The sequence below is a fragment of the Eublepharis macularius genome, chromosome 15 (genome assembly GCF_028583425.1).
Source record: "Eublepharis macularius isolate TG4126 chromosome 15, MPM_Emac_v1.0, whole genome shotgun sequence".
In the NCBI taxonomy this organism is placed as follows: Eukaryota; Metazoa; Chordata; class Lepidosauria; order Squamata; family Eublepharidae; genus Eublepharis; species Eublepharis macularius.
In genome coordinates, this window is record NC_072804.1 from 33,427,869 (window position 1) to 33,440,136 (window position 12,268).

Below are 12,268 nucleotides of genomic sequence, written 5' to 3' on the forward strand. Positions count from 1 at the left end.
TGTTCTACAGGAAAGGTTTCTTTATTAACAGAGAAGTAAAAGGCAAACATATAGGAAAACACACACAGAGCTATTTAGAAAACATGGAGGAAAATGGAAAGAGTAATTGGAATGGGGTGATATTTACCAGTCTTGGAGAGAGAAGAAGGTCCACGGAAGTAGCAGCGAGGATGTCCAGTGTCTCATGGAAGGGGAAGGAGGGGGCTCAGATGTAATCTGAGGGGTTAGGGAAGGGTCCAGAACACACACACTGAGTACATGGTTGAGAGCCCAATTATACTGCAAAAAGTATCCTGGAGCAAAACTGACATCTTGCTCCCAAAGACAATGGTTTGATGACTGTTTCCGGAGGTGAGACAATAAAATTGGAAAGGCTTGATTGAACATACCTAGGCGGAACTATAGATAAAAACAGAGACTGATGACTTGCGATTGTTGGATAGAAGAGTTATCAGGTCCCTGATTAACTCTGATTAGGGAGGAGGAATGTAGGGAAGATCAGCAGAGTGTGGGTGAGATTAACCCAAGACCTCTTCGTTTTAAATCTTTGCACATCTCCGGGGTGTGGGGCTGATAGTAGTCTTGCCTCGTGACGACTCATGTTCCAGCCTTTTTTCATCTCCAGCTGGGGTTGGGAACCATTCTGCTTAGCCAAGCAACATGTCTGGTACTTGAAGCACATGGAGGAAAAGGCTTATGATACGTCTATATTCATGAGCTGTTCTTTCAGTGTGAGGGAAGGTATGAATGCTAAGAGAGGGAGGAATCCTAGAGCATCATGCCAATGCAATGACATCAGTTCTGCGTTCACACCAAAAGTGACGTTACACCACTGGTGCAGCAAGTCCTGCTCCCCCATTTCCCCTGCTGCCCTGCCAAAGGGCAGGAGGTCACAGGAGGAGTCTTGGTAAACTTCCCCAGAGATCAGTTGTAATTCCACCCCCCACTTAGAGGTTGGCCACTGTACTCAGCAGAGACATGGAGCTGAGGGGAAAGTGAGGGGCGGAGTTCCAGACTGCAGGGCCTCCTGCCACAATTGCTATCATGATGGAGGAAAAGGAGAGGAGCAAATGGTGGGGGCAGTGGCAACAGCGACTCGTGAATAGGGATGCATTGGGACGCCATTCCCGCTCGTTCCCTGGTGTCTACTATTGATGCCTTGGTGGGGGTGCGTTTTTTCACCCCCGTGTCGATGCAGCCACAGAGATTCCTCAGCATGTGAAAGGAGACTTAGATGGACCCCAATGGTCCTACCCAGCGTAGAGCAGATTTGTATGTTCATCTTATTTAAACAGAGGATGGGAAAGGGATGCCTTCTTCAACATCCAATAAATAGCACCCCTGCACAGATCAGGAGTATGCAAATTTATTTAAATGTCATTATATTTTAATTAACCTGTTTCACTCATCTTCTTATCCATCACCAGATGGTTCATCATCTGCCTTTTCACTGGTTAATCTGTGAGTTAATCCATTAGTTGTTTGAAAGGCAGATCATCCATCAGCTAAAAATCAATACATACACACATACTTGTGGGGAGGGCATCTTATTTCTCCTTCCCCCACTATTTCCTCTTTCCCATCCCTGAAAGCCCCCATAGCCTTTCCCCTTTTCCTGCTTCCCTCTCCTACCCTCCTACCTGGTAATTGACCATTATTGGACCCTCCGTTTTCAGCTTTCCCTCCTTCTCTCGCCTTGGCAGCCTCTACCCAGGAAAACTGTGGCTCAGTTGTGTGGTGGCAGCATGGCCAATCTGAGTGGAACAGTGGGAGCAGGGGGACCTCACATTCCCCATTATCCCCTCCCCATACTACATAGAATCGTAGAGTTGGAAGGGACCTCCAGGGTCATCTAGTCCAACCCCCTGCACAAAGCAGGAAATTCACAACTACCTCCTCCTCACACTCCCAGTGACCCATGCTCCATGCCCAGAACATGGCAAAAAACCCTCCAGGATCCCTGGCCAAACTGGTCTGGAGAAAATTGCTCCTTGACCCCAAAGTGGTGTGTAAGAAACGGCCACGAGAAATAAGCACTGATGTAACCTTTCCTGCCCTCCGTCTGATGATCTGCCTAGGTTCCTCTCTCTCATCTCCTGGCAGCCCCATATCCTCAGCTTTCCCTGCTTCCTTCTCTCCTTCTTGCCCACCCTTCAACCTACTGTTTATCTGCTCACCCCATCTTCAGCTATATGTATTATTTATTTACTTCATTTATACCCCCACATTTCTCCCCAATGGGGACCCAAAGCGGCTTACATCATTCTCTTCTCCTCCATTTTTATCCTCACAACAATTTGCCTGGGAAGCAAATTGGCCCCTGTGAAGTGTAGGAGCCACCGGTGAGGTACGATAGGCTGAGAGTGTGCAGCTGGCTCAAGATCACTCCGTGAGCTTCTGCAACAGAATGAGAATCTGAATCTGGTTCTCCCAGATGCTAGTGCAACAGTCTAACCACTGCACCACATTGGCTTTTATGGGTGGCTGCTGTTGAACAGTAGCAAACAGCCGGGCCTGGGTGAATCATGTATGGCAGGTGGTATCAAATAGCCTGGTGGTTGCTGGCAGGCTTGGCCACAATGAGTTCTCCCTCAAAACAGCTCCAGAAAGAACACTGGCCTACGGTTGCCAGGTCCCCCCTTGAAGTGACATCGTCACATTGCTGGGCCCACCAGAACCACTCTGATATTTGGGCAAAACTGTATGCTTTGCCCAAATACCAGGGCTTCACCCAGCAATATGAGGAGTCACTTCTAGGAGCACAGGGGGCAGGGGATTCCCCATCCCCTGCAGGGGTCCTGGCAATCCTATCCTGTCCCCTCCCCCTGCCTTTTATTGAGAGAAACCAAGACTTGAAGGCTGGTAATTGGTTGCCTAGCAACGGCCACTGAGGGCATTCATTTCTTAAAGCTACAGGTGTTGCTGCTTTTATTATTTTGGGCATTTCTAGTCCCTATTTTGTTTTGAAGATCTAAGATTTTTCTGCAAACCTGGAACTTTGTTCAGGTTTGTAGGAAGATCTGTTTTGTCTGTTCATAACTCCGGTCTCTGGATTTAAGTATCCACAGCGTGTGTGTGTAATTAACTGCTTTGAACAGCTAGTAAGTGGCAGGATAGAAATGGCTATAAACGCATCATTTGAAAGACAAAGAGTTAAACTGAGGGTTTGTGACATTTGTCTGAATTTCAAGCTCAGGTAAAACCCTGATTTCACTCTGAGCTGGGATGAAGCATGTCCGCAAGCAAAATCGACTGGCCCCTGCCTCATCACATCCTGCCAGGTTTCATGCCCGCTTCGTCAACCTCAAGCGCTAACAGTCACTCATTGAAACTAGCCAGGAATATAAACGAGGAATACAAAGCTCAAAGAGGACAGAAATCCGGGAAGCCAGTCCAGGAAATTAGGCAAAATGATTCTTCAGTCCCTGGCTGCGAAATGCAATATTGGATTCACTGTACAATGGACCGGAGCCATCCTTTTTCATCACTATTTAAAGAGCCAAAAATGTATGAGAAAGGGAGGCGTGGCGTATAATTTTATAGGGCCTCCCTGCTCAAGGGCATGCCCCCCCAGTAATTCCAAATACATTACTTCTCCATCAAACCCACGGGATGGGGGGGAATCAATATATTATGTGTGCCTAGGACAAAAAAAAAAGAGTAACCTACTCTAAGCCAAATCATCCATGTATGGTGGGTGAGCTCTGTTTGAGGGCCAGAGAAAGAGATAAGAGTAAGGGGGGTATGTAGGAAGGTATACTAGGCACAGGTGTGTGTGTGGAGTTATGCTCTTCAAAGAGGGAGTTTAAAAGTTTAATAATGTTTCTGCTTTGGAAAATTATATGGCACCTTTAGTATTCTGTAACGCAAGATGTGGCTGGTACTTTCAAATCAATGTACCATTCTCACCCAACATTCTGACCCCACAGTGATTTTGGCTTTCTGGAGAGTCAACCCTATCTTGGCTTCCTTGCCCACAATCATTCTCTTTCAATCTCCTTTGCATTACCAAATGCCTTCCTACCAGCAGCCCATAGTTATTCCAATCATAGGGCTCTCCTTATCCTAACTAATGTTTTACTTCTGTGTCAGTCGGTCACATTGCAGCCCCTCCAGAAGTTATCCTTCCCTTTCAGAAGTTGAATGTTTGCAGATGTTCCAGGTCATCAATCAATAGCTAGCAGGTGAAACCAGTCTTAGAGAGACACACAAAATGTCAATCAAAACATTCTTGGGAGTAGACTCTGTCTTTCATACCCCATATTTCTAATACAGGCGTGGTAGGTGGGCAATTTTCAGGGTGGACATTTGACCCATCCTGTGAAATTTCTTCGGGCTTCACTCCAGAATGAGCCCTCCATATTCATATCCACATGCAGTGGAGCAAAGTGGTAGAATAAACCCCTTTCAGAACATCAGGTGTGGCATATGATTTTAAAAAACGTCTCATAGAAATTCCCTGCAGGGAGAAAACTAACCCAATTAGATAAAAAGGCATGGACCAGCTATTTTTATAATTGCAAGGCGGTCTGTACATTATAGAGCCTAAAAAAATACGATTCTTCACTTCCCAACCCACAGTGTTATGTGGTGTTGCCAGTTCTACCATCTCAGGACTTAGTTCCCTTATTCAATCAACCACATGTACATCTAGACTAGAATTGCCAGCTCTAGTTTGGGGAATTCTTGGAGAACTTGGAGGTGGAGACTAGAAAGGGCTGAGTTTGGGGAAGGATATTATGGGATTACTGTTGCCTTGGCATTCACCTTCTGGGTGATGTTATTGAGAGTGACATCATCATGCAGGTCCCAAGAGCACTCCTGTGCTTCACACCAGGGTTTATTCTTAAAGAATTGGTCTGTTGGGGGCCCAAATTGTCCTGGTGCAAAACACAGAAGTGCTCCCGGGGCTTGTGCAATGACATCACTCCTGGGAGTGATGTTGTCGCACTGTGCTGGGAGCATACCCCAGAAGGACTATTCCCTTGCCTCCCCCTACCGGCCAGATGAGTGGTGGCCAGGGGCAGAGGCTTGGAGTGGGGGATCCCCCACCCTCACTGGGTGATTGGCAACCCTAAATGTGATAGTGCCCACCCTCCAAAGCAGCCTGTAGTCTGGAGATCAGTTGAAATTTGGGGATATCTCTAAGTTCCACCTGGAGGTTGGCAATCATTACTCCATGGTTACAGAGCGCATTCAGGCATTGCTTTTAACCAGGGCTTTTTTCTGGGAAAAGAGGTGGTGGAACTCAGTGGGTTGCCAGCACAGGGGGTAACCCTTGGCAGGAGGTGGTGCCCCTGGTACCACATGTGTGCATGCAAAGTGCACACATGCTCCCAGGGCCAATGACATCACTTTGGGTCAGCTGGAACAACGGGGGAGTTTTTAAAAGTTTAAATCACCCTCGGCGAAAATAGTCACATGGCTGGTGGCCCCGCCCCCTGATCTCCAGACAGAGGAGAGTTTAGATTGCCCTCCACGCCGGGCACAGAGGGCAGTTTAAACTCCCCTCTGTCTGGAGATCAGGGGGTGGGGCCACCAGCCATGTGACCATTTTCAAGAGGTTTCGGAACTCCGTTCAACCGCGTTCCAGCTGAAAAAAAGCCCTGCTTTTAACCAAAACTAAGCAGAGATGTGTATGAACCCAGCTTGTTGCTGGGTTTGGGTTTGCTCTTTGCTGCTCCCTCTTTCTCCCCTCTCCCAGTTAGAAATAAAGTTGCCAACCTCCAGGTGGGGCCTGGAGATCTCCTGGAATTACCACTGATTTTACTTGGTTGCTGCTTCTTACTTCTCTCGAGGTAGGAGGGGAGATTTCAGACAGCATTTAAAAGGAGGAGGAGGGAAAGGGGGAGTCAGCCCTTAAAAAGGTGCTGCAAAAGTCTCAGCTGCAGAGGCAAAGTAGCCCCTTCATACAGCTGATTTGTTGCTAGAAGAGGGGATATGCAATGAGGGCTCAGGTTTACAGAGGCAATGCCATATAAGGAAAAGGTCTGGGTAGCAGCCAACAGATACATCATATCAAAGAGAAACATCCTACCAAAGGTAGTGGGGGAAAAGTGAAAAATGGATTAGACAACTTTTGTGACACTGCTCTCTGGCCACCAAACCAAGCTCAAAAGCTTGCCTGAAAGCACCCTTGAGACTTCCAAGGATTCCCAGCTTTAATAATGACCCTGGGCATGCTCTGGTGCAAGATCCCTGAAGCCTTTCAATGAAAATGCCTCAATTCCTCCTGTGGGGTGCAGTGAGGACTGATGTCACGGGAAACAGGCACCACCTTCCACAGGGTAAGGGCCCCAGCTGCAAACTTCCAAACACATAACGTTGCGAATTGTGTGGCGCAAAGGTTAGAGTGGGGAGACCTGGCTTCGAATCCCTGCTTGCCATGACACTCACTAGGCAACTTTGGTCCTACCATTCTCCCTCAGCCTAACTTTCCTCACAAGGTTGTTGAGAGGATAAAATGGAGAAGGGAAGAACTATGTTCACAACCTTGAGCTCCTCAGTAGAAAGGGGGACACAGAAATGTCCTAATTTTTTTTAAAAAACACTTCCACGTCCTGATCTGCCCTTATTTGCCTGCTTTCCTCCTCATTAGTGTACGGAGTGCATTGATCAGGCCTCCACAGAAACCGCCCCCAGAGAGAGGAGGGAGGTGGCGCTTTCTAATTGTTTGTTTGGATGCTGTTAGCAGGCCCTGTGGGGCTCTCAGATGTACTTTGACACCTCCGGAAGCAGACAGCCACCAGCTCTGCAGACATCTTGGACTCTTTAAAACCGATAGCTTTCTCTCTTTCTCTCTCGCACACACGCTTTGTGCTTTTTTGCAGGAAGAGGCTATTATAGCGCTGACATTTCTCTAATCACTAACATCAAGGTGTGGAGCTGCAGAGCATCTTGGGAAAGCGGAGGAAGAGCAAAGGGAACTGAGAACAAAACGGCAAAAACGCTTTCTGGGTCAGCAGGAGGGAGTTTGGAGAATGGGGAACAGGCAGGCTTTGAAAGAGACCCAGCCAGGTCTTGGGGGCAGCCCGTTTATTGGATGGACTGAATTTTGTCCCTGGCACTAGTTTGGGAAGCCTTTTCAGTGGCTGGGGATGCTTTGGCCTTCGGCATCCTCATCATCCCGTCAGGTGGATTTGGTTCTTGCCACTCGGAAGAGGCTTATACCTAGCAGGACCCTTCAGTATAAAACCAGAGCTTTTAAAGGAGTGGGGTGTGCCCTTATACTGGCTCCAAGCAGGGGATGATTCCTGCTTAAAAGCATCCATGGAAAGTCTTTGGAAGCTGTTTCCTCCGTCTCCGTCTCTTTTTGACCTCAGATCAAATGGTATGCTGCGAATTTACTAACAATTAGCAAAATGCCCATCATGAGCTGAGTATACTTCCGCGTGGAAGAAGTTGGCCAGGATCTCCAGAGGTTGTGGTATTCTGGGCACAAAGGACTTCCTCCTAGTTTGAGGGCCAGGACCCCCTTGTGTGTGTGTGTGTGTGTGAGAGAGAGAGAGCATATCTCCTCCATGTAACAACCAGTGGGATCCTGATCAATCTGATAGGAAAGCCCCTTGCACCACAGGCAGTTCCCTTGCAGTGTGGAAAAGTGACGCCATGTACAAAACGGCTGCAGCCCAGAATCAGCCAAAGTTCAGTTTACCTCATAGAAGTAAATGAAAACCAAGGATTTATATGGGATAACATAGAGGAGTGTTACTGGGAATGCTATTCCCTGTTTCTGGCAACCTCAGAAACTGAGAATAAAGCTAGCTTTTATCAAGCTTCATTTGGCACAGCCCCACCCTCTAAACGTATCTATCTATCTATCTATCTATCTATCTATCTATCTATCTATCTATCTATCTATCTATCTATCTATCTATCTATCTATCTATCTATCTATCTATCTATCTATCTATCTATCTATCTATCTATCTATCTATCTATCTATCTATCTATCCCCTGCCTCTCTTCCCAACGGGGAACCCAAAGTAGCTGATATTGCTCTTTTCTCCTCCTTTTGATCCTCACAACAACCCCGTGAGATAAGTTAGGCTGACTGTGTGCCCAAGCCCCCCCCCCGCAAGCTTCCATAGCCGAGTGGAGATTCAAACAGGGCTCTCCCAGATCCTAGTCCAACACTCTAAACCGCACTGACTCTCACTGGCTTTCTCTCTCTCTCAGAACAGGCAAAAAATGAGAGAAGACATTTAGTCAAGCCTTTTTTTTTTTACTGCTTTCACACATGTTGGATAATGCACATTCAGTGCATTTTAGCAATCACTTGCGACTGGATTTTCCTGTGTGAAACCAGATTCTGTTATCCGCACAGTTACACAGCAGCTGTAGTACCAGCAGCTGCAGCAGCAATGACCACTTGCAGGGATGTTCCTTCTCCTCCTCTTCCCCCATCAGTGGTGCTCAGTTGTAGGGGATTCTAGCATTCCCTGTGTCCAATCCCCAAAGCCATGCTTGGCTCTGTGAGAGATATTCAGCTGGTCAATATTCCAGGTTAAAATCAGTGGCAATTTTCATTAAGTGGTTGGGCTGTGAATCAGCACTCTGCTGGTTTGAATCCCACTACTGCCATGAGCTCAGCAGGTGACTTTGGGTAAGCCACTCCTCTCAGCCTCAGCCCACCAGCTGTGTTGTGGAGATGATGATAATAACACTGATCTTGTTCACCTCTCTGAGTGGGACACTAATCTGTCTAGAGTAGCGGTATATAAACACCCTATTGTTATTATTATTGTTTGGTAGAAATGCTGAGCATCCTTTACTAGAGATTCCTCTCCTCTCTCTTCACAGGACTAAAGTTCCCAGAGTTCCTCAGAGAGAGAAGGGGACTGTAGCCCTTTTGACATGCTACAGTGAACGTGCGTATATTCTGCATGCACATCTGTTTGTAAGGAAGAGCCTACACCAGTTCACTTTGCAATTGAAACCAGAGACCAGTGCCTGGACAAATATGGGAGTTACATCATCTGTTCAGCTGTCCATGTGTTGAAAGTAACATGAGAATTATTTATTATTCTTAAAAAGTCAAGCGTACGCTGTACACGGATTGTGTGTATGTACATTGTAATTTGTGAACAGGGCAAATGAATCCAGCAAATGTGTGGTATAGATCAGCTCCTGATCTCTTACACCTTTCATGCAGAGTTTCAAGCCGTTTGTAGATGACCTGTTGGCATGTTCACTTAGCAAACGGGGAGGGAGAGCAGAGACAAGTGCGCAGACGCTACCCTCTGCCTCCACATGATGCTGCAGTGCTTGCACGGGAGTGAATGCGCCGAAGAATTGCCTGCATGCACACACCCTGTCTACGTGATCAGCAGTGTTCCAAAAGCAGCGTTGCTGATCATGGGATGGTGGTGGTGGTATGTGCGGATTCTCTGCGCATACACCTTGTGCATACACCTTGTGCATACAGCGATGGTGTAAAGTTGGGGGATTGGGGTCAGCACAATCGTGCCCACTCCCCCTCTCCATATGGTGAGTGAACTTACTGATGGACCATCTGCACAGGGCTTTCTTTTATTAGATAAATCAAACCGAACCAGGTTACGGAAGACAGAACATTTGTGTTTTTAACAGTGGGCTAGATAGAGGTGGACTCATTTATTGCAAAGATGATAATGTGGAACAGCACGATGTATCTTTCCATGCAATTCCTCTCCATAGGATCCCTCTCAAAAAGTGTGTTTGTTCCTTGTGCCATGAGCTGCCAAGCTCAGCCCCACCATGATGGCATTTCTGGACTCTGGGCTTGACTTTTTACCATAGGACTAAATAACAGCCATTCTTTTCTATGGAAGAAAGATGCAAGTTCAGGAAAACCTTCGGGAGAGAAGTGTAAACCCGTCCCTGTTCATGGTGACATCAATTTTGTGAATGGTAGACGGTTTTTGAAACCATCAAGCTTAAATAATAGTGTGAAACCAATACGCATCATGTAAAAATAAACTTTTTTAAATCTCAGAGTATATGTTATTCCTACATATCCCATTCGTATCCTCAGGGCCACGTAGTCACATGAAGGAACCTGACACTTGGACACATTATTCAGGGGGAAATTTAAATTAACTAGTTTGGAAGATAATTCCTGGTGGCAGCATTATCTCCCCAGAGGGAACAAGCAGAAGAGGGTTCAAGGCAAAATCTAACTATACAATGGAAAGGGAGGTCATGACGGGCTGCTTTTCTAAAGCTGTATAACCTCTACCCACCTCCTTACCTGAAGATAATGGTAGGACCGGTCATTGGCTTTTGCGTCTTGGCGCATCAAGGCTTTCTCCTGGCTTCCTCCAGAGCTGGGATAAGCTTCCCGAGCCTGGCTGACCGTCATGGTATGCCAGGAGCTCCTCTTGACAGTCTGGCCATCCAGGGACATGGACATACCTGCGCAGGCCAAGCATTTGCCCTCCCCACCTCCACCCTTCAGACTCTTCAAGGTCAAGTCTCTGAAGGCACTTTCAGGAGTGTCCACACAGTACTGGGTAGCCTGGTCGACGGCGTGTTGCCTCCCAGACACCATGTAGCTGCTATCACTGTCCAGGTTATCATCTGAGCTCCACCAGCCCATCATCTTGTTCCGGTGGCGGGAAGAGGATGAGGAGGAGTCCAACTTGCGGTCTTTGCTTTTGCTGCGCTTGCCGTGGCGTGACTGGCGGTGATGGTGGTGAGGATGGTGGTGGTGGTAAGCTCCGTCGCCTCCCCGCCCTTCCATCTTGGTGCCGTTGTACTCCCGCTTCGATGGGGCTTCCAGGGAATGTGACTTGGCAAAGAGTTTCTGGACCGAGTGGACAAGGTGTCGGATGCGGCTGGGACTCTCACTGCGTGGCTGCTCCGTGCTGCTGGCTCGTTGGTACTGTAGGGTGTGGAAGCCGTCGTGGTGAAGGGGCAGCTGCTTCTCAAACTGGTCGAGGAGGGTTGGAGGCAGCCGGTTGATCTTGCTGGAAGGGTGGGCGGCTGCCATGCACTCGTCGCAGGAGTCGTACTGCTGCGGTGTGTGGTGCATCCTTGGGAAAGTGCTGCTGCTGCTGGCGGCCGACAAGGGTTCTGTTAGGCTGAGTGGCGGCTCACCAGAGCTCCGAGATGGGCAATAGTGGTCCAAGGAACACGGCTCACTGGGACTGAGAAGGTATGGCTGGCGAGATTCCTGGTTATGGTGGATGTATTCCATTGGCTGGTCACAGGCCTCTGGGATGCAGCGGCAAGGGTGTTCCTGTGACTGGTTGCGCTCCCCATGGTAGCTCTTCATGGTGTCATAACCATGTGCGTGGCCTCCTCATTTTGCCTTCTCATGGAGTGGCACTAGGGAGCACACACGGCACCTGTGAAAACACCAGCAAGAATAGACAATGTTATGGGAAAGTCATGGCAAGTGTCAGTGGCACAGATCACCCTCTCTGGGCATTTGTATAGTTAAAGATGGTTCTTTAATGGATACTGATGGCCAACGGGTGCTTCTGGAGCTCGCACTTGGGTCTTCGATAATGGAGTTTGATCCAGTCCAGTTTTCAATCCCCCTCTTTACCATTGTCCTATTCAATACGATTTTTGTTCATGTGGGTCCCAGGAACCCCCTACGAAGCATTTTTGGATGGTGAAAGGGGCCCCCTTGTTCCTTGTTTGGTAACTGGCTGGATCCAACTCATGACCTCCAGTAGCTGGTGGCTACTAGCTAGCAGACACACCTCCACACCTCACATGTTTGATTGGGAGCTGGGGTTTCCAACTCCAAATTGGGGGAATTCCTAGAGATTAGGTGACTGTGCTTGGGAAGGGGGCAGTTTGGGAGAGGGGAGAGTTCAGGGGAGATGCCATGGAATCCTCCCTCCAAAGCTGTCATTTTTTCCCAGGGGATCTGATCAGTTGTGATTCCAGGAGAACTCCAGAACCCAGGAGGGAGGGGAATGGTTTGATTGCTGGAATGCAGCTGACAAAGAAAGAAGCCTGAGATTTGGCAGCTGGTTGGAGAGAGACCTGAACAGGCTGCCTGCTGTTTGACTGGGGGAGAATAAATGTCACTATGAAGACTTGCTTTGTCTGTCTGGGTGCTGGTCAGCTTCTCCCAGGCTAAGTTTGTCAATAAACAAATATTCCAAGACCAATTTAAGTCTCTGCTTATCACAAGCTATCTTATTGCAAGGAAACCGACTCTGTAAAAGGTTTCCAATCCACTCTACTAAAATTGTGGCTTGCTGGAGGACAGTTGGCTACTTCTAGACACAGTCTGTAGCATTGAGGGGGTGCTACGCCCTTCTCGATC

General features: G+C 47.9%; 1 protein-coding gene across 1 annotated transcript in view; it reads right to left on the minus strand.

The window, feature by feature from the left end:
• DLGAP3 (DLG associated protein 3) overlaps window positions 1-11,179 on the minus strand; it is a 49,657-nt gene extending 38,478 nt beyond the window's left edge. Inside the window, exon 1 of the mRNA XM_054999453.1 lies at window positions 10,232-11,179. Coding sequence (XP_054855428.1) covers window positions 10,232-11,179 — 948 coding nt within the window. The remainder of the gene's footprint in view (window positions 1-10,231) is intronic.
• Window positions 11,180-12,268: the final 1,089 nt, after the last annotated feature.